We start from the raw sequence: 21,768 nt of genomic DNA, 5'->3' as shown, positions 1-21,768 counted from the left end.
CTGCAGTAAAATCGGTTAGCTGTTCAGGGCAGTAAGAACAGGGCTCAGCTGCAGGGTTGTACTGCCCCCCTTAGATATTTCCGGTTATTATTGCTCCACCGACACCAGTACATTGGTGTCAGCACTGTCCCCCCCCCCCTCCCGTCACTGTCTGGGAATGTTAACCCCTCCTATCCCGGCCACCTCTGCACATCTCTACACACCAGAGCCCCGCCCCCTCCCCCGGAATGCCACGCCTCTCCACACCGAGCGGGCGTGTCCTGTGCAGCGCTCCGCCCACTAGGCAGACAGAGCCAATAGGATGACCGGAACTCTGTGCGCACGCGTGGCTCGGGGATAGGACTTGTGTAGTTATCTCTCATATACACACTGCAACTTTCCGCGTCTCTATATAGCGCCCGGTTACGCCTCTTTGGCGCCCACCTTCCGCCCGGATTTTACCCATTTCTCACCCAACACACATCCCTCCAATATATCCCAGTGTACAGTGATTGACATGCACAGAGGACTTTGCTGCGGGCTCTGATTGGTTGGTAGCTACGGGGAAGGCGGGAGCTTGCAGTCTACGCGGGCCGCGATTGGCCAGCAGGGATGGGAGGCGGACGCTTGCAATCTGAGCGGGCTGTGATTGACCAGTAGGCGTGAGAGGCGGGAGCTTGCTGTCTGCGCGGGCTATGATTGGTCAGCACGCGTGTGAGGCGGGAGTTTACTGCCTGTGCGGTTCGCGATTGGTTAGCAGGCACGAGGGGCGGCACCTTGCTGTAGGAGTCATTACACCACATGGCCGTGGAACCGGCAGAGTGCCATGTGAGCTTCCCCCCCCCCCACTGCTACACCCGCCAACAGGCCAGCCCCGCCCTGTATGTAAGTGCCCCGCCCTCTCTGTATCCGAGAAGCTCCGGGAGAATGGCCGGCTCCGCCTCCTCGTTGCCAAGAAACAAGACACGCCTCCCATGCTCTCCTCTCTTCCTTCACCCTGTCTCTGATTGGTGGAGACGCTATGTTCTGTGGACAGCGGTGACTCTAGCTCCGCCCTCAGCTTTCCGCCGTACATCCGGGTCCTGCGGCGGCTCGGCCGCTGGGTGAGTTCTCTTAAAGGGGCAGCTGTGGCTGACTCTTCCTGGTGGGTGGGTGTGTGCCCGGGGGCGTGAGGGCTAATATACGGCTACACTGGCTGTATGGAGGGCTATAATCTGTGATATCCCTTCACTGGGGATGGAAAATAGGGTACACCTTCCACTGGGGGGTATATAATGGGGGTACACCCTCACTGGGGGGTATATAATGGAGGTACACCCTCACTGGGGGTATATAATGGGGGTACACCCTCACTGGGGGGTATATAATGGGGGTACACCCTCACTGGGGGGTATATAATGGAGGTACACCCTCACTGGGGGGTATATAATGGAGGTACACCCTCACTGGGGGTATATAATGGGGGTACACCCTCACTGGGGGGTATATAATGGAGGTACACCCTCACTGGGGGTATATAATGGGGGTACACCCTCACTGGGGGTATATAATGGGGGTACACCTTCACTGGGGGGTATATAATGGAGGTACACCTTCACTGGGGGGTATATAATGGGGGTACACCCTCACTTGCGGGTATATAATGGGGTACACCCTCACCGGGGGGGTATATAATGGGGGTACACCCTCACCGGGGGGGTATATAATGGGGGAACACCTTCACTGGTGGGTATATAATGGGGGTACACCTTCACTGGGGGGTATATAATGGGGGTACACCCTCAATTGGGGGGTATATAATGGAGGTACACCTTCACTGGGGGATATATAATGGGGGTACACCCTCACTTGGGGGTATATAATGGAGGTACACCCTCACTGGTGGGTATATATTTCTAATACTTGGCGCTGTAGGTCTCCTTCCTGGGTACACACCGCCGTCCCTGGTGATTAGATAAGGACATGTATATGGGAAGGACGTCTTGTATAAACAAATAATGCAGATTTCCAGTATTCACCGATATGAGATCAGGTCAGTCCTTATCAATGTCCGCTCAGTTCTGATTCAGTTGTCCCCGTTTTGAGCTGTGGTCTTCCAGGTGTGCAGCACAGAAGAGTGAGTGAATGCCGGGAGCCGGGTCCAGGGTGGGCGAAGGGAGCCGGGTCCAGGGTGGACGAGAGGAGCCGGGTCCAAGGTGGGTGAGAAGAGCCGGGTCCAGGGTGGGCGAGAGGAGCAGGGTCCAGGGTGGGCGAGAGGAGCCGGGTCCAGGGTGGGCGAGAGGAGCCGGGTCCAGGGTGGGCGAGAGGAGCAGGGTCCAGGGTGGGCGAGAGGAGCCGGGTCCAGGGTGGGTGAGAGGAGCCGGGTCCAGGGTGGACGAGAGGAGCTGGGTCCAAGGTGGGTGAGAAGAGCCAGGTCCAGGGTGGGTGAGAGGAGCTGGGTCCAAGGTGGACGAGAGGAGCGGGGCCCAAGGTGGGTGAGAAGAGCCAGGTCCAGGGTGGGTTTCTTCTCTCAGGGCGAAGGCCATAGAGTAGAGCATGACTGTGGTTGGGGTGAAGACAGGTCGGTGTATGGAGGGCAAGAGCACCACTTCAGTGTGGACCAAGTAGTACAATGGAAAGTCCACTCATATTGCCCAGATCCTCTCCCTCTACAGATCCCTACTGTTTATAAGTTCTTTACTTACCTCACCTTCATCTTCCCCATCACTGGTTGTGACGTCACCTTCCTTCTGGGAAGTTTCCTGGGGAGCACAGAGCAGGCAAAAACTCATGAAGACTCTCAAGTCCAACAATCTCAAAACGTATGCAGTCCTTTTCCAGTTCCCTGCTCTAGTCCATTGCAAGATCTTCTTCTCATGAGATTTCACCTGCTTTGTGTTCCCCTGGATGGAGCCAGAAAGAGTGTGACACCATCCTTGCCAGGCACTGTGGGCAAAAGACGGGGTGAGGTCAGTGTAAACCTTCACTTTTTTCTTTACAGGTACAATTTTTATCCCCCAATAGTAGGTGGAGGGGCCCCGGACAATGTACTGCATGGGCCACTCTTAGGAGTCCAGAAGTATTCATCTCACCAGATAACAAGCCAACACGTTTCTGGGATATAATGTTCCTTCTTCACCAGGACTGTAAAAAGTATAAACAATGTGCTTATAAAAAAAAAAGAAGATGTGCAAACTAGAGGATATGTCTATCTATGAACAGCAGCAGCAATACATACACAGGGGTTGTGCCGGTTGGTGTTCCCTGTTCTTCCTATTCCCGGCTTTTTTCACTCTCTTCTTCTTTTTGCAGGCAGCCATGGCGGAGAAGAAACCTGAAAATCCTGCGCAGGGTGGAGAGCCATCCAAACTGGAAGAATCTCACTGCACGTCCACCGCGGCTAAGAACCTCGCCATCCTGAAAGAGCGCTCCTTCGACATTACCTTCGATGTGGGAGATGAATACGAGATCATCGAGACGATCGGCACTGGAGCTTATGGCGTGGTGTCGTCTGCCCGCAGGAAGTGCACCGGTAATGATGTTTTGTCATTTATTTACTTTTCCTCTCCCCCCCTTCTCTCTCTCTCTCTCTCTCTCTCCTTCTCCCCTTCTCCCCCTCCTTTCTTCTCTCCTCTTCTCTCTCTCTTTCTCCCCTCTCTTCTCTCTCCCCCTCCCTCCCTCTCCGCCCCTCCCTCTCTCCCCCCCTCTCTCTCTGCCCCCCTCTCTCTCCCCCTCCCTCCCTCTCTCTCCCCTCCCTCCCTCTCTCTCCCCCTCCCTCCCTCTCTTCCCCACCCCCTCCCTCTCTTCCCCCCCCTCTTCCCCTCCCTCTCCCCCCCTCTCTCTTCCCCTCCCTCTCCCCCCCTCTCTCTTCCCCTCCCTCTCCCCCCCTCTCTCTTCCCCTCCCTCTCCCCCCCTCTCTCTTCCCCTCCCTCTCCCCCCCTCTCTCTCTCCCTCCCTCCCTCTCTTCCCCTCCCCCCTCTCTCCCCCCCTCCCTCTCTCTCCTCTTTTTCTCCCCTCTCTCTTCTCTCTCCCCCTCTCTCTCCCCCTCTCCCCCCCTCTCCCCCCCTCCCTCTCTCCCCCCCTCTCTGCCCCGCCCCCCCGGTTTCAGTTCTTTCAATCATGCAGGCTTAGCATCACATGTGGGCAGTACCTAAGGTGGTCCACATGCCTTCCTAGATGGCCCATTCCTGCAGACGTGACAGGCGTCTTGATATTTGCATAACTCCTCCCAAGAGCCAGCCCACTGCTGGCATCAGGGTTGAGGGTACTTGAGAGGAGTACTGAGACAGGGTGCTGTGATGTGTTCAGGAACCTGTGTACAGCACCATTCCGGTTCCTTCCATGAGCCATGATCTTCCCGCATTGCATAGAGAAGCACAGAGAGCCAGCGGTGACATCATTGGGACTAAAATATAATAAGTCATGAAAAAAGGTTTTTATTTGTAAATGTCATTAGCATGTTGATGGTGGGAAGGAGGAGGGGAGGGGGGAAGGGTAAAATATAACCAGAGCAGTCACCTCTTTATAACTAGTCTAGTTTGGCTATATCAGGTTGTCATTTGATAGATAAAGGAAAGATTTGTCAGCCATGAGCCAATCAGCTATCAGAGCTGTAATGTTTCCGCTGCTCTGCAGGTCAGAAGGTTGCCATTAAGAAGATCCCCAACGCCTTCGATGTGGTGACCCACGCCAAGCGCACCTTACGAGAGCTGAAGATTCTGAAACACTTCAAACACGACAACGTCATCGCCATCAAAGACATCCTGAAACCAGCTGTGCCTTACTCCGAATTCAAATCTGTGTAAGAATTATTCATTTCATTCCTGGGGGGGGAATCTCTTTATTCCCGGGTGAAGGGGAATCTATCCATTACTGGGTGGGGGTGTGGGATGATCTCTCCATTGCCGGGTGAGGGGAGGATAGCCGTCTCCATTGCTGGGTGAGGGGAGGATGGCCGTCTCTCCATTGCCGGGTGAGGGGAGGATGGCCGTCTCTCCATTGCCGGGTGAGGGGAGGATGGCCGTCTCTCCATTGCCGGGTGAGGGGAGGATGGCCGTCTCTCCATTGCCGGGTGAGGGGAGGATGGCCGTCTCTCCATTGCCGGGTGAGGGGAGGATGGCCGTCTCTCCATTGCCGGGTGAGGGGAGGATGGCCGTCTATCCATTGCCGGGTGAGGGGAGGATAGCCGTCTCCATTGCTGGGTGAGGGGAGGATGGCCGTCTCTCCATTGCCGGGTGAGGGGAGGATGGCCGTCTCTCCATTGCCGGGTGAGGGGAGGATGGCCGTCTCTCCATTGCCGGGTGAGGGGAGGATGGCCGTCTCTCCATTGCCGGGTGAGGGGAGGATGGCCGTCTCTCCATTGCCGGGTGAGGGGAGGATGGCCGTCTCTCCATTGCCGGGTGAGGGGAGGATGGCCGTCTCTCCATTGCCGGGTGAGGGGAGGATGGCCGTCTCTCCATTGCCGGGTGAGGGGAGGATGGCCGTCTCTCCATTGCCGGGTGAGGGGAGGATGGCCGTCTCTCCATTGCCGGGTGAGGGGAGGATGGCCGTCTCTCCATTGCCGGGTGAGGGGAGGATGGCCGTCTCTCCATTGCCGGGTGAGGGGAGGATGGCCGTCTCTCCATTGCCGGTTGAGGGGAGGATGGCCGTCTCTCCATTGTCGGGTGAGGGGAGGATAGCCATCTCTCCATTGCCGCGTGAGGGGAGGATAGCCATCTCTCCATTCCTGGTTGTGTTTGTGTCGGAATAGCGATCTCTCCAATCCTGGGTGAGAGCGGATAGCAGTACTTCCATTCCCTGGTGAGGGAGGATAGCCAACTTTCCATTCCTGGGTGGGGTAATTTGGAGATAGCGATCTTTCCATTATTGGGTGAGGGAGGAATAACAATCTCTCCATTCCTGGGTGTGTGTGTGTGGAGAGGGAAGGGGGATACGGGGGACATAGTGATCTCTCCATTCCTGGGTGGTGATGGGAGGGGGGGGGAATATCAATCTTTCCATTATTGGATAAGGGGAGAATAGCAATCTCTTCATTCCTTGGGCCTAGACATCTCCATTTCTGGGTGGATGGCAGTGCTTCTATCCTCCCCATTAACCACCTTCCTGCATTGGTGGTCAGTGGCAGCGACTCTACGCTGGTGGCCAACAGGTAGTGGACCCTGCCCTGAATGCAGCAGGCCACCCACAGAGATCCAGTAGGCCAGATGCGGCCCGTGGGGGCACCAGGGATGCACAGTGTTCGGACTAAATATATCATAGCGTGTTGGTCTTTTTCAGCTCCGATTTGAAAGCAAGAAACCCACTCTGTCCTATTCTGAAACAGAATACTGCTGGTCAGCTACGGCCAGCTCTGACACAAGACCGTTGCACATTTTCACTGCTCTTACAGCTTGTATTTATTTGTTTTCTGATCTTCAGATATGTATATAGAAAAAGTGCAGCGCTAAAAATATTCGGACAGATTTTTGGTAGCAATGTTCATAAATGGGTAATGAGTCCACAATGTAAGAGCTCAAGGTGATATATTAATCCCACGGTCGTGGTTCGAATAAAACTCGGTGAGGGGCAGGGTATGTATAAAATGCGCACTCACCAGAAGCGCAAAGAAAATGCGCAATGTATCAGCAAAATGGAGGTCTGCCAGGCGGTCCTTTTCAGGAAGCAACTTGAGCCAGCCTAGGGTGGATGGGCATTGTCTAGGTGTCGTCTAATCTGTCCGAATATTTTTAGCGCTGCACTTTTTCTATATACATGTCTCTTGAAAGGTTTATGGTTTCCTTTAATGTGCTTAGCTGCTTTTATGAATATATTGTGAGCACTCACTGAGTTTTTCTATCTTTGTGATCTTCAGATATGTGGTGCTGGATCTCATGGAGAGCGATCTTCACCAGATCATCCACTCCTCTCAGCCCCTGACATTAGAACATGCCCGCTATTTCCTGTACCAGCTGTTGAGGGGTTTAAAATACATTCATTCAGCGAATGTTCTCCACCGTGACCTAAAGCCAAGTAACCTTCTGATCAATGAGAACTGTGAGCTTAAGGTTGGCGACTTTGGCATGGCCAGAGGACTTTGCACCAAGCCGGATGAGTACAAATATTTCATGACAGAGTATGTGGCCACTCGTTGGTACCGTGCCCCGGAGCTCATGCTGTCCCTCCACGAGTACACTCAGGCTATCGACATGTGGTCTGTTGGCTGCATCTTTGCCGAAATGTTGGGCCGCAAACAGCTCTTCCCTGGAAAGAACTATATCCATCAGCTTCAGCTCATCATGACGGTGCTTGGAACACCATCCAGCCACGTGATCCGAGCCATTGGAGCAGAGAGGGTCCGAGCGTACATCCAGAGCTTGCCCTCTCGCCAGCCGGTACCTTGGGCGAACCTGTACCCTCAAGGAGATAGGAAAGCCTTGGATCTGCTCTCCAAAATGTTGAGATTTGACCCGCGTGAGCGGATATCGGTGTGTGAAGCCCTGCGGCACCCTTTTTTATCCAAGTACCATGACCCCGACGATGAGCCAGAATGTGTGCCAGCATTTGACTTCGACTTCGACAAGCAGATCCTGACTAAAGAGCAGATCAAAGAGGCCATCGTGGCGGAGATAGACAGCTTCCACCAGAGGAGAGAGGGCATCCGACGGCAGATCAGCTTTAAACCCGCCCTGAAACCAGCAGATGAAGGTTCCCTGACTGACAGCATCATTAGGTCAGATGACTTTCAGTCACCACCGCTCCCGCCGCCCCCTCAAGGGTTCGACGTGGATATGCCAAGTGCCAATTCTGCCAGGGAAAGAGGCGATTTCCCCATGGAGTCCCCAAGAGTTCCTGTGAAACCAGAAACCATTGACCTGACCTCTCCCTCGGAGGATGGGGAAATTGTGCCATCCATAGAAAGTACGGAGGTGAAAGAGGAGGCCCCCGCAATTAAGACTGATCCTGAGCCAGTGCCAAAGAGAGAGGGCGCTATTTCTGATGACACCAAGGCGGCACTGAAAGCTGCTCTGCTGAAGTCAGCCCTGCGCAACAAATCCAAAGGTGAGCTAAGGCATTTCATGTGTTCATTTTAATCCGCTGTGTGGATGAACCCTCGGAGGCATGTCTGGCCTGCCTCGCTTTGTGCTACATTCAAATGCAAAATGCAATGTCTGTAAACAAAGCCTATCCACACAAACATGTACTCTATGTTCAAATGCACAATGCAGTGTTTGTAAACAAAGCCTGTCCACATAAACTGCATTGTGCTTTTGCACATAGAGTACAGGCTTTTGTAAACCGAGCCTGTTGACACAAGCCTCTGCTCCATGTTCAAATGCACAATGCAGTGTTTGTAAACAAAGCCTATCTTCACAAGCATGTACGCTATGTTCAAATGCACAATGCAGTATTTGTAAACAAAGCCCACCCTCACAAGCCTGTACTGTATGATCAAAAGCACATTTCAGTGTTTGTAAACAAAGCCTATCCACACAAGCCTGTACTGTATGATCAAAAGCACAGTGCAGTGTTTGTAAACAAAGCCCATTCACACAAGCCTGTACTCTGTGATCAAAAGCATAATGCAGTGTTTGTAAACAAAGCCTATCCACACAAACCTGTACTGTATGATCAAAAGCACATTGCAGTGTTTGTAAAGAAAGCCTATCCACACAAGCCTGTACTGTATGATCAAAAGCACAATGAAGTGTTTGTAAACAAAGCCCATCCACACAAGCCTGTACTCTGTGATCAAAAGCACATTGCAGTGTTTGTAAACAAAGCCTATCCACACAAGCATGTACTCTATTTCCAAATGCACAATGCAGTGTTTGTAAACAAAGCCTATCCACACAAGCTTGTACTCTGTGATCAAAAGCACAATGCAGTGTTTGTAAACAAAGCCCACCCACACAAGCCTGTACTCTGTGATCAAAAGCACAATGCAGTGTTTGTAAACAAAGCCCACCCACACAAGCCTGTACTCTGTGATCAAAAGCATAATTCAGTGTTTGTAAACAAAGCCTATCCACACAAGCCTGTACTCTATTTCCAAATGCACAATGCAGTGTTTGTAAACAAAGCCTATCCACACAAGCCTGTACTCTGTGATCAAAAGCATAATGCAGTGTTTGTAAACAAAGCCCATCCACACAAGCCTGTACTCTGTGATCAAAAGCACATTGCAGTGTTTGTAAACAAAGCCTATCCACACAAGCCTGTACTGTATGATCAAAAGCACAATGCAGTGTTTGTAAACAAAGCCCAAGCCAATACTCCAATCCTAATATTGTTTTAAAGCAAACCTTTAATGTACAAATACAGAAGTTTCCATTTGAAAGTGTTTCAATTCACCTGAAGCAGCTTTATCTGCTGTTGCATGCCAGCCATTCTAAAGAGTCAATTATCCAGGTAAGGTCAGAGCCTGCCTGCCGTCTCCCGTGCATTCCTGTAGGATAATGAGACAGCCCAGGATTGTCATGGACAAGTACGAGTTTGGAGGGGGGAGGAAGGAATGGGCAAACTCTGACATTACCTTGAAGGTCAGCCCAGCATTCGGGAATGTAGGAAGCTGTACAACAATTTTGGACCCACTAGGATCCCTCGTCAGGTACAATAAGAATGAAACGTATCAGAAAAGGCATTTCTGTCATTTTTTTTCTGAAAATTGCAGTTTGAAATATCATGCAACATAAAACAAAAATTGCAACAACCACCATTTTATTCTTCAGGACCTCTGCTTTTCAAAAATGTATAATGTTAGTGGACATTATTTGCACATAAGCACCAAGGAACAGGAGTGCTTTAATTTTTTTTTTACACTTTTTAATTTTTTTTTTTTATATTAAACTTTATTGATATCATAAGAGATGAACAGCATCCCTTGTGATAACTAGGGCAGTGACAGGTACTCTTTATTACGAGATCAGGGGGTCTATCCTCAATCCCTTCTCCTCCAGCAGCTACCCTGGCCTTACCGGCCAGATAAATGCAGAACTGAAACCAGAAGTGACAAAATCCTTGACGCATCAGACTTCTTTTGTGACACGGGAGAGGGAGGAACAGGTGTTCTTCCCTTTCCTCTGTGTGCAGCTGACCTGACTGCTTACAGAGGTCCTGGGCTCCCCAGTGGTGCGGGAGAACCTAGGAATGGCGGAAGGGCCTTATGAAACCTGTAAAAGTGATTGGGCAGCTATATAGCTGCTTGGATTACTTTTACTGGAAAGTTGGTCGCTGGTTGAAAAAGATGTTACCAGGATCATGGCTGCAGCAGTGCTCCTGCTATAACGGCTTTCTTCCGAGGTTGTGTGTGTATATGTATGTATGTGTGTGTGTGTATATATATATATATATAGGCTCTGGGCTGGAAGTGGTTAATAAACGTTTGGACATTATCTTGAAGATCCACGGTGTTCTGGCGGTATATGCTTTGCCCCCATTGAAGGGTACAATTTATTGAAACGGGCAGTCAAGGGGGGTACGCAAGTGAAAAAAGATTGGGAGCGACTGTGTTGGAGTGAAAGGAGTGCTGGGAATTTGTAGCTGGGATTACTTGGGGGAAGATGTGAGGTTTAGCGTCTCCCCTCTTACCAACCGGGGCAATGCACAGTACAGCCTCCCCGCACCCTGCTTGTGAGCGCTCCCTGGGAGCGTGCAGCACTGAGACCCGGTGCCCGCTGTGTCCTCCAGACACAGTGGAACACGGATCGCCGTACGGGACCTCTATGTGAGATCCCGATCATGTGATCACTGATTGGCCAATCAGTGATCACATGAATAGTAGTAAGCAAGATGTCACTTCTGACATCATTGCTTACTACGTGTGAAATCTGTGAATGATCACAGAGGTCACATGGTACAGGGCTATTCCCAACAGCCTTGTACCATGTGACAAGCTGTGACCAATCACAGCTCAGACAGTAGTTGTCAATGGCTGCAAGAATGCAGCCAGAGAGGAGAAATGATTGCTTTTACACCCATAATCAGTGTAAAAAAAAAAAAAAAAATCTTCATCACCCCCCACAAGTAGTAGAGTGTCACCATGGTGACGCTGTACTGCTAGGGTGACAGTATGTAAAAAAAACCCCCATAAATAATAATTAAAAAAAAATAAAATAAAAATGTTTAAAAATTATAATTTTTGGTTATAAACTAGTTTGGGTTATTTTTTTTTACTGAAAAGATAACAGAATAAATTTTGGCAAAGATTTATGATGAAATATTATTTATTTGCAAAATTTTGTAACAGAAACACTTTTTTTCAAAATTTTTGGACTTTTTCATTTACATAGCAAAAAAATAAAAATCCCAGCGGTGAATAAATACCACCAAAATAAAGCTTTATCTATCTCAAAAAAATGCTAAAAAATTCATATGGGTACAGTGTTGCAAGTGTCTGGACCTGAAGTGGTTAAAGCTGAATTCCAGGAATTCAGCTCCTTTGTAAAGAGTGAAGGCACATTATGGGTTAAGTCCAGCGAGGTGCATGACACCTCCTGGACTTATCTATATTTATATCTGACAGATTTATAGAATTCCCAGAAGACGGCTAACACTGTAGTTCCAGGAGCCTGATGCTGATCCTTCTGAGCTCTGCCTCTTGAACAGGAGAATAGCTGCAGCTGTTATGCCCACCCCTCCCCTCTTCCTGCCCAATCACAGAAGCCTAGGTATTATGAGAACACATTGACAAAATACAAAGCCTTCTGTGAATGGGCAGCAGAGGAGAGGGACGGGCATAGCTGCTGTGTGTGATTCTCTCTTCGGGGCACCAAACCGATCAAATGTAAGTAGGAGAAGTAAGTCCAGGAGATGTCATGCAGCTCCTTGGACTTAACTCATAGTGAGCCTTCACTTTGCACAAAGTGGCTGAATTCCATGGCACTAATTTGCAGGAACCAAAACAAAAGCTGAAAACTAGATTGTTTTGAATAGAATTCTGCATGGTTTATATGCAGATTGCTCATAACTGACTATATTTCCGATTATGTTGCTTGCCTGTAGACCCGCTTTACAAACAATGGCAAACCTGGGCATGCTTTATTGTGCATTAAAACACCTACAGTGGGGATCGAAAGTTTGGGCACCCCAGCTAAAAATTTGTATTAATGTGCATAAAGAAGCCAAGGAAAGATGGAAAAATCTCCAAAAGGCATCAAATTACAGATTAGACATTCTTATAATATGTCAACAAAAGTTAGATTTTATTTCCATCATTTACACTTTCAAAATAACCGAAAACAAAAAAATGGCCTCTGCAAAAGTTTGGGCCCCCTGCAGAGTTAATATCTTGTACTGCCCCCTTTGGCAAGTATCACAGCTTGTAAACGCTTTTTGTAGCCAGCCAAGAGTCTTTCAATTCCTGTTTGAGGTATCTTTGGCCATTCTTCCTTACAAACGTCTTCCAGTTCTTTGAGATTTCTGGGCTGTCTGTCGCACGGCTCTTTTAAGGTCTATCCATAGATTTTCAATGATGTTGAGGTCAGGAGATTGTGAAGGCCATGGCAAAACCTTCAGTTTACGCCTCTTGATGTAATCCCCCCTGGATTTCGAGGTGTGTTTAGGATCATTATCCATTTGGAGAAGCCATCCTCTCTTTAACTTCAGCTTTTTCATAGATGGCATCAAGTTACCATCCAAAATTTGCTGAAATTTTATTGAATCCATTTTTCCTTCTACTCGTGAGATGTTCCCTGTGCCACTGGCTGCAACACAACCCCAAAACATGATTGATCCAACCCCATGCTTCACAGTTGGACAGAGGTTCTTTTCATTAAATACTGTGCCCCTTCTTCTCCAAACGTACCTTTGCTCATTCCGGCCAAAAAGTTCAATTTTAACCTCATCGGTCCACAGAACTTGTTTCCAAAATGCATCAGGCTTGTCTATATGTTCATTTGCAAAGTTCAAACGATGATTTTTGTGGTGAGGACGTAGAAGAGGTTTTCTTCTGATGACTCTTCCATGAAGACCATATTTGTACAAGTATCTCTTTATAGTGGAATAGTGACCACAACTCCAGTGTCTGCCAGATCTTTCTGGAGGGATCGTGCAGTCAAACGTGGGTTTTGAATTGTTTTTCTCACAAACCTGCGAGCTGTTCTGTCTGATATTTTTCTTGGTCTTCCAGATCTTGCTTTAACTTCCACTGTTCCTGATGACTGCCATTTCTTAATTACATTCCGAACAGAGGATATTGACATCTGAAAACGCTTTGCTATCTTCTTATAGCCTTCTCCAGCTTTGTGAGCGTCAACTATTTTCAGTTTCAGTTTTCTAGACAACTGCTTAGAAGAACCCATGGTGCTGATTGTTGGGGCAAGGTCAGATGAGTCGGGGCATTTAAAACCTTTGAGATTGACATCACCTGGTCTGCCCAGACGATGATTGAGAACAATCCATGACACTGGCAGCTTTGCAAAGGGGGCAGTGCATGCTATAAATTCTGCAGGGTGCCCAAACTTTTGCAGACGCCATTTTATTGTTTTCTGTTATTTTCAAAGTGTAAATGATGGATATAAAATCTAACTTTTGTTGACATATTATAAGAATGTCTAATCTGCAATTTGATGCCTTTTGGAGATTTTTCCATCTTTCCTTGGCTTCTTTATGCACATTAATACAAATTTTTAGCTGGGGTGCCCAAACTTTCGATCCCCACTGTAGGTGTGATTTGGACCCTGCTGTGGTGAAGGGGCCTTGAAGGTGAGCCATTGCATGCTGCAGCTTTTCACAGAGACAGGAAAGAGATAAAACTTGGGTGACGCCTTGCTTGCTGGAAGCACCCCAGTGATAAGGGGGGCACACGCCCCAACTCCTTGTCTTTACCCAGATAATAAAAGCATCTGTTGTCCTTAATTCTTGTGCTCCTGTCTTCTGTCTTGTAGATGCCCCCAGTTCCATTCCTGAGACCCCTGAAATAAAGAAACCAATCACGGCACAGGAGCGACAGCGTGAAAGGGAGGAAAAGAGGAGGCGGCGGCAGGAGCGTGCCCGGGAGAAGGAGAAGAAGCAGAAAGAGAAGGAACGCCGCGAAAAATCGGAGGGATTCAGTGGGTTGATTTTGAGTGAAAACGACAAGAATCTTCTGGAACGGTGGACACGGATGATTGACCAGACACAGCTGCAGCCACAGCCGCTTCCCCAGCCGGCCCCGCCTCCTATAAACCCAACCGTGCCAAAACCAGCTCCATGTCCAGACATGAGTACCATGACTCTGCCCCTTCCCCAACAGACGGCGTTTGGCATGGCCAATATTAATCCAGTTCCTGAGGTCCGATGCCAGCAGAATGGTACCATCTCGGCACCCGCTGTCCCGCCAAATATCCAGTTCATTCCAAGGTGCCTGAACCCCTGCCCTGTGCCCAACCTGCTCCATTATGTGCCACCCACCCCGGCAGCCTTCCAGATTGCCCCTGTGGTGCTGGCTCCCCAAGTGAAGCCGGTGGCTCCTCCAATCGCCAGCCAGCTTCCCCAAGATGTCAAGTTTATTCCCAGTGGGCAAGCTCTTCCTGGGTCTTTCCCTGCACATGCCAGGATTAACCCAACGTGGAGCAGAGGGGGGCATCAGGAAAGCTGGCCAGCGACCGACATCGGAGATGGGAAGCGGAACTCTGTCACTGTGGATCCTGCGCTCTTTCTACGCAACCCCACCGACATTGAGCAACCGACACAAGTCCCTGGAATAACGTTCGCTGGTGGGGTGGATTGCCGTGTTCAAGAAGAGCCCAAGCCTCAAGATCTGACACCTCTCCGACCCACCACCTTCAACACAGCTGACCCCTCAACCTCCATCTCTCCAGATATCAACCTGGTGACCCAACAGTTCTCAAAGTCTCAGGTAGGAACGTCAATCACTGTAGTTTGTAGCTCACTATACCTAAACCCAAGAATAAAGAGGTAATATATTGCGATCTACCAGGCTTTGAATGTGGTGGTCGCATTTGTTTTCCTTTTATAGGGTAAGTACATTTTCTGCAGGTAGAGAAAATACTGGTTGATCCTGTAGAAATCCAGTGTCTTTGTAAAGCTGGCCATACATGGATCGAAATTCGTCCGGTGCAGCAGGGACCAGCTGAACTTCGATCCATGTATGGGGACATCAGTAGATCGACTTCTGTACAACCAACCTGTTGGATCAATGCTGTCCGATCAGCACCACAGGCTATAGCCATCAGCACTGATCATTGTGTTCTGCATTCAAGAGAGCAGCCTAGGTTGACAATGCTGCTCCTCCGTTGTTGCAGTACAGTGCCAGGAGGGCACTGCAAAGGTGCACTAACCGCTTGGCCACCGCCCTATAGTAGAACTACTGCTACAGGGCGGCAGGGCTGTGCAAAATCATGTATATATATGTGATTTTCATTTCCATGCCGCCATTGGCGGCTAGGGATGTCAATCACCGGGTCCCGCTGGAGATTCCCCGCCGACACCCGGTGATCACCGAGTAAACCTGACAGGGGAGAGACTCTCCTGCCAGCAAGGACATGCTGTTTTGTATTTCTCTGCCCAGCAGAGAAATCACAAAGCAGCATGTCTCCGTTGTAAAACAGCACACATAGTAAAACACACTGAGCACACAGTTGACCCTTTGATCGCCCCAGATGTTAACCCCTTCCTGCCCAGTGTCATTAGTACAGTGTCAGTGCTTTTTATTGGCATTGATTACTGTATTAGTGTCACTGGAGATGTCAGTGGCAGTTAGTTCCCACCCAGTGTCAGAATGCTTGCCGCAGTCCCGCTGGTCACTGATCGCCGCCATTACTAGTATTAATAAAAAAAAAAAAAATTACAGTATATTTGTAGATGCTATGACTTTCACATAAACCAATTAATTTACACGTATTGGGATTTTTTTTTTTAGCACAGACACGGAGCAGAATACATTTTGGCCTAAAGTTATGACAAAATTTAATTTTTTTTTAATTTTTATTGGATATGTTTTATAGCAAAAAGTCAAAAATATATATATATTTTTTTTCAAAATTGTCAGTATTTGATTATAGCGCAAAAAAAAAAGAAAATGCAGAGGTGACCAATACCACCAAAAAGTGGGAAAAGAGGACACAAATTTAATTTCTGTACAGTGTTGCATGACCGTGCAATTGTCACTTACGCAGCTCTGTATCGCAAAAAATGGCCTGGTCAGGAAGGGGGGTAAATCTGGAGGTCGAGGGGTTAAAGTTCAGCTTTAAATGAACCCTTTATCTGCCACCACTGTATGTCATAGAGCGGTGGCAGTGGGGAATGTTTTACGCACTCCCCACAAGGCGACTTTCAGCTTTCTGTGACCCCGGGAACATTTTGCCATAGTCCGCTGTTTCCAAAAAATGTGATAAATGCACCCTGAATGAAAAAAACGATAAATGTGCATTTGTAGAATTTTGCATTCAGGACATTGCAATTGCAATCAGTATGTCGTGGGTGCAGTGCACAGACTCGGCATTGTTTATCCTCAGCCTCAGGTCCATACGAAGGAACAGACCTTCTGTTATGGGACTGTAGGAAGTTCAGTGATATCACCGCATTTGTTTCCACACAAGTCCATCTACGGTGGTGGATGGGACTTGCAGTCTTCCCAGTCCCGGATCCTGGGGAAGTTTGAAGGTGGGGGAAGGGGTTGGGGAATGTGACAGTGTTTTCTGACACCCCCTAAATAAGGGTGTAACACGAACATGATCCCAAAAGTGGATTGGCCTTTAATTGCTTCAAAATGTGAGACCTTTGAGATTCCGTAGGTAGGGTACAGGCCATCCTTCAAAAATGGTGTTTAGGCAGAAATCTGTTGACTTTTACCCAATTTTACCCTATGGCGTTGTATATTGAGTCAATGGTTTTCCAGTCTGTAATGAAGAACTTGTCTTATCCCATTTTTCTGTTAATTATAACTCATTCTTTTCTATGGCTTTTCCCTGCACACTCCTAGGTAGAGGATGTCCTGCCCCCAGTCTTCTCTGTCACACCAAAAGGAAGTGGTGCTGGGTATGGGTTGGGTTTTGATCTCGAGGAGTTCCTCAACCAGTCCTTCGATATGGCGTCAGAGAGCCGCGAAAGGTAAGAGGGTTATTCAAGGCTCGGTATTGTTCAACAGATTCACCTTCATCAGGGCTTGGTACTGTTCAATGGGTCCCCCTTCATCAAGGCCTGGTACGGTCTAAAGGATCCTTTTTCATTGGGACATGGTATGCTTCAAAGGATTCTAACTTCTTAAGGGCTTGGTATGGTTTAAAGCATCCTCCTTCTTAAGGGCTTAGAACGGTTCAAAAGATCCCCCTTCATCAAGGCTTGGTACTGTTCATTGGGTCCCCGTTCATAAGGTCTTGGTACTGTTCAATGGGTTCTCCCTTCATCAGGGCTTGGTATGATTCAAAAGTCCCCCCTTGTTCAGGGCTTGTTACGTCTTGAAGGGTCCCCCTTCATCAGGGTTTGTTACAGTTCAAAGGCTTCCTTCATCAGGGCTTGATATGGTTCCAAGGGTCCTTCTTCAGGGCTTGGTATGGTTCCAAGGGTCCTTCTTCAGGGCTTGGTATGGTTCCAAGGGTCCTTCTTCAGGGCTTGGTATGGTTCAAAGGGTCCTTCTTCATGAGGGCTTAGTAGGGATCAAAAGGTCCTCCTTCTAAAGGGATTGGTTTGGTTCAAAGGGTCCTCTTTGTTAGGGCTTAGTACGCTTCAAAGGGTCCTCCTATATCAGGGCTTAGTACAGTTCAAAGGGTCTTCTTTCTATAGGGCTTGGTATGGTTCAAAGGATTCTCCTTCATCAGGGCTTAGTACATTTCAAAGGGTCCTCCTTCATCAGGACTTGGTATGATTCAAAGGTTCCCCCTTGTTCAGGGCTTGTTATGGCTTGAAGGGTTCCCCTTCATCAGGGTTTGGTATGGTTCTGAGGGTCCTTCTTCAGGGCTTAGTGTGGTTCAGAGAGTCCCCCTTCATCAGGGCTTGGTACATTTCAAAAGGTCCCACTTCGATAGGACTTGATAGGGTTCAAAATTTCCCCTTTCTTCAACAGTTGGTAGTGATCACTGGGTCCCCCTTCATAAGGTCCTGGTACTGTCCAATGGGTTCCTCTTCATTAGAGTTTGGTAAGAGTCAAAGGATCCCACTTCTTTAGGGCTTTTTATAGCTTGAAGGGTCCTCCTGTACTCTTCAGTGGGTCCCCCTTCAGCAGGGTATGGTACTGTTCAGTGGGTCCCCCTTCAGCAGGGTGTGGTACTGTTCAGTGGGTCCCCCTTCAGCAGAGTTAGGCACTATAAAAAGGGTCCTTCTTCAAAGCTTTGTACAGTTAAATGGGCCAATGAATCCCCCTTTATCAGGACTGTTGAACGATGTGTAATAGACTGAGAACATTGGAGGGGTCCCGAGTTGAGGGGGGTGTGATCATTCCAGATGCCAATTAAAGCGACTTTCTTACCCTCTTCTGCCCATCCAAACCAACATAAAAAGTTTTGACTGCAATTGTAGTTTAGTGTAGCTCCTCGTATTGGTGTGTTGATATGTCACAGACCGTGTTCCTGGGTTTAGCGTGTCATCATATATGTGCAGACCTACAATCCATCCATTCCATACACACATCCGTCATCAGAATTTTCATTATGACATGTCCGGGATTTATTCATCCAGACTTGCAGATCTGTTCCTTGACGCAGCATCTCTGTCTCTTTCAGCCTGGTAGACTCCGCCCCTCTTTCTGCATCTCTCTTAGCCGATTGGCTGGAAGTTCATCGCATGAATCCCGCAGACCTGACCGCACTCCAGGAGGACCTGCAGCTGGGATCTCCCATGATCCTCTCCGACATCCCCGACCTCCAAGACGGCTGAGGACACGCAGGATGGGGACGAAGGTCTCTGTGGAGGGACAGGGCCTTGGCTTCTCCTGTGTGTCTGTAATGAGACCTGTCTGCTCTGCCTCTAGCAACCAATCAGAGCTATGAATATTGAGCATAGGGGGACCTAAGGTGGTTGTAAACCCTTACCCAGGTTTTATACCCAGTGAAGCGACTTGCCTCAGGTGATACACAGAGATGAAACAAATCCTCCCACATAAGTTGTACCTGTTTATCTGTAGCATTCTCTTCTCTACATCTGTGTAGAATTTATAAATCTTGTCTGAGAGTTCAGAAAAAAGGGGGGAGAGAGCTGAAATTACACATTGAGGAGAGCTGATTGGAGGGAAGAGACACCCCCTTCTCACAACTCACAGGAACAGAGCTGAAGCTGTCAATCTGATGGAGCTCCTTCCCCTGTCACCATTTTTCTCTTGGTGTCGGGAAAACTTGTTAGAAGTGATTCATGTTGTTAGCAGAGGAGTGAAGCAGCAGACAGAAATTACATTTAGTGCTCTGGATTGAGACAAGTACACACTATAGAGGGTTGTGCTTTGTTCATATTTCATGTCTGAGGTTTACAATCGATTTAAAGGGCACTTTGCAGTTATTAAAGGGATAGTAAAGTCTTTCTTTAACTTGTACAGTGAATATCTCCTAATTAAAAGGTTTAGGAGATATTCACACTACATGCAGCCGCTGACATCACCGGCGTATGCGCTCTGAAGGGACGGGATGCCTATGCCGCCCCTTCACAGGTTCGTCCGCTGCCGAAACACCCGCTCCATGTGCGGGATGATGTCATCACGGCTCGGCCAGTCATAAAGCCGGAGCACATGAGCCCGGAAGGAAGAGCAGGTGAAGATGGAAGCCTTGTCAGCAGTGACAGGTAAGTACTAATAATGTGCTAGTATGTGATGCTACGTGCGATGCTACATGTGCTGCTACATGCGCTGCTACATGCGATACATACTAGCACATTATGTCAATGTGCAGGTTTAAAAAAAAAAAGACGCAGTTTACGACGCTGTAAAATCCGTGATTGCTAAAGACTAGAAGGAACAGGTCATGGAAGCCCTTCAGAACTCCCTCAACTTCATTTCTCTGGAGCACCTCCAGTCAGCTCTGTGTCCCCTTATTGGTCATCATCACACTGGTGACACCACCCATAGCCCTTCCCTCCTGTAAGGTCACCTAGGTACTTCTTACATCCAGGGGCGGACTGACAACTCATGGGGCCCCCGGGCACTAGGGGATCATGGAGCCCCTGTGTCCTTGCCCAAACTCAAAAAAGCCTATGAAAAAGGTACCAGGGGCATCTCATGGGGCCCCCTACTGACCCCGGGCCCTCGGGCAGTGCCCGAGTTTCCAAATGGTCAGTCCGCCCCTGCTTACATCCCACCCATTCGCTAAGGATCCATGGACACGGGACACATCTGAACGATGGAAACTGACTGCTGGAAAACGTAGGTTAAAAAACCTCTGTTTAGCCGCGTTTGCATACCAATTTTATGCACGTTTATGCGTTTAGAAGCGTTTTTTTAAGATAACCTCAGAAGACCTTCCAAAATGCCCAGAATGCACTGAAAAACAGTAAAAAATTAACTATTTCAGACATTTTGAGAGAAATAGAGAGAGCAGAAGCAGAGAGAGCAGTATATGTTGAGATGACCTTTTTTTTTTTTTTTTTTTTTTTTTTTGTGGTGTTTGGATGTTCCGGCTCATTTCTGTGCAGGAATTATTGCAGCAGTGTCTGACGTATTTTCTTTCGTGGGAAACCTCAATGTATGGTGTACCGGGTCCAGGGGCGGACTGACCATTTGGAAACTCGGGCAGTGCCCGAGGGCCCGGGGTCAGTAGGGGGCCCCATGAGATGCCCCTGGTACCTTTCATAGGCTTTTTTTGGGTGTGGTATGAGTGTGGGCGTGGACACAGGGGCCCCATGATCCCCTGTTGCCCGGGGGCCCCATGAGTTGTCAGTCCGCCTCTGACCGGGTCCATTTGAGTACCGGGAAAATGCTTTGCATGCATTTTTCATGATGAAAAAAGGCTCTGGACAGCTTCTGGAAATGGAAGAATTAAAAAAAATTTAAAACACAAACGCCAATGAACACAGTTAGCCGCGTTTACAAGCATTTGGCGTATGAAACGCTGATAATATACTGCTGAACGCAAGGCTTCTGCATTAAAAAAAACGAGTGTAAACTCCACTGCCTGTAAAGGATGATGTGTACACGGACACAGAGGAGAACATTAGGGAGAGTTCAGGGGCTGCTGAAAAAAATGCAGAAAAGCTCCTAAACATGAGTGTACGTGAGCCCTTAAAGAGCAGCTCCTCCCACTACCAGCCTGATTTCAGCTGGTGCCCTTCAGGTGAGTATCAGGACATATTTGGTAATAGCTGGGCGGACTGACAACTCATGGGGCCCCCGGGCAATCGGGGATTATGGGGCCCCTGTGTTCTTGCCCAAACTCAAAAAAGCCTATGAAAAAGGTACCAGAGGCATCTCATGGGGTCCCCCACTAACCCCGGGCCCTTGGGCAGTGCCTGAGTTTCCAAATGGTCAGTCCGCCCCTGGGCTGAAGTGAAAAATTTTATTGCATGGACATATATAATTATAAGAGGAGATTTTCTGGGAATTGTGGTTTGATTGGTTACTTTGAGCAACACTGACAGTTCTTATTTCAGACACTCTTGATAGGTGAGGGCCCGGTCGTCTCCAGATCTGGATTGTTATTAGAGGTCTATGCTTGTGTACAGACTTTTATTTTTGCATGGAATGGCAATAGAGGATGAAATATGACGAGGAGCAGGAGTGCACCCTTGTGTGTGATTTGTGTCGGCAGGACATCCGCTCTTCTTCTGCCGCACCAGATCCAGGAGCTGCAGCACCGCGCACCGCTCTCTGTGTGTGTGTGCGCGCACCGATCACGGCATTACCGCTCACACCAGTGACCCCGCACCTTTGTGGGTTTATCTGCTCTTGGAACACGCATGAGTACCTGTCATTCACAC

At 48.6% G+C, this 21,768-nt stretch overlaps 1 protein-coding gene across 1 annotated transcript; it reads left to right on the top strand.

Annotated features, from left to right (window-relative positions):
• Positions 1 to 943: 943 nt before the first annotated feature.
• LOC149428492 (mitogen-activated protein kinase 7-like) lies at positions 944 to 20,603 on the top strand. The gene is made up of 7 exons (XM_089667337.1): positions 944 to 1,082; positions 3,271 to 3,490; positions 4,594 to 4,759; positions 6,809 to 7,995; positions 13,821 to 14,773; positions 16,859 to 16,986; positions 18,594 to 20,603. The coding sequence occupies exons 2-7, from the start codon at positions 3,277 to 3,279 to the stop codon at positions 18,745 to 18,747; spliced, it is 2,802 nt and encodes a 933-aa protein (XP_089523463.1). The 5' UTR covers positions 944 to 1,082; positions 3,271 to 3,276; the 3' UTR covers positions 18,748 to 20,603.
• The last annotated feature ends 1,165 nt before the right edge of the window (positions 20,604 to 21,768 follow it).

Source organism: Staurois parvus, unplaced genomic scaffold (genome assembly GCF_062004578.1).
Source record: "Staurois parvus isolate SC_StPar_1 unplaced genomic scaffold, SC_StPar_1.0 ptg003199l, whole genome shotgun sequence".
Classification (NCBI taxonomy): domain Eukaryota; kingdom Metazoa; phylum Chordata; class Amphibia; order Anura; family Ranidae; genus Staurois; species Staurois parvus.
This window is presented reverse-complemented; position numbering and strand designations above follow the sequence as displayed.

Coding starts and splice junctions, on each gene's coding strand:
- LOC149428492 (XM_089667337.1), top strand. CDS start 3,277: ATGGCGGAGAAGAAACCTGAAAATCCTGCGCAGGGTGGAGAGCCATCC. Junction 3,491..4,593: donor TGCCCGCAGGAAGTGCACCG/GTAATGATGTTT, acceptor GCTGCTCTGCAG/GTCAGAAGGTTGCCATTAAG. Junction 4,760..6,808: donor TACTCCGAATTCAAATCTGT/GTAAGAATTATT, acceptor TGTGATCTTCAG/ATATGTGGTGCTGGATCTCA.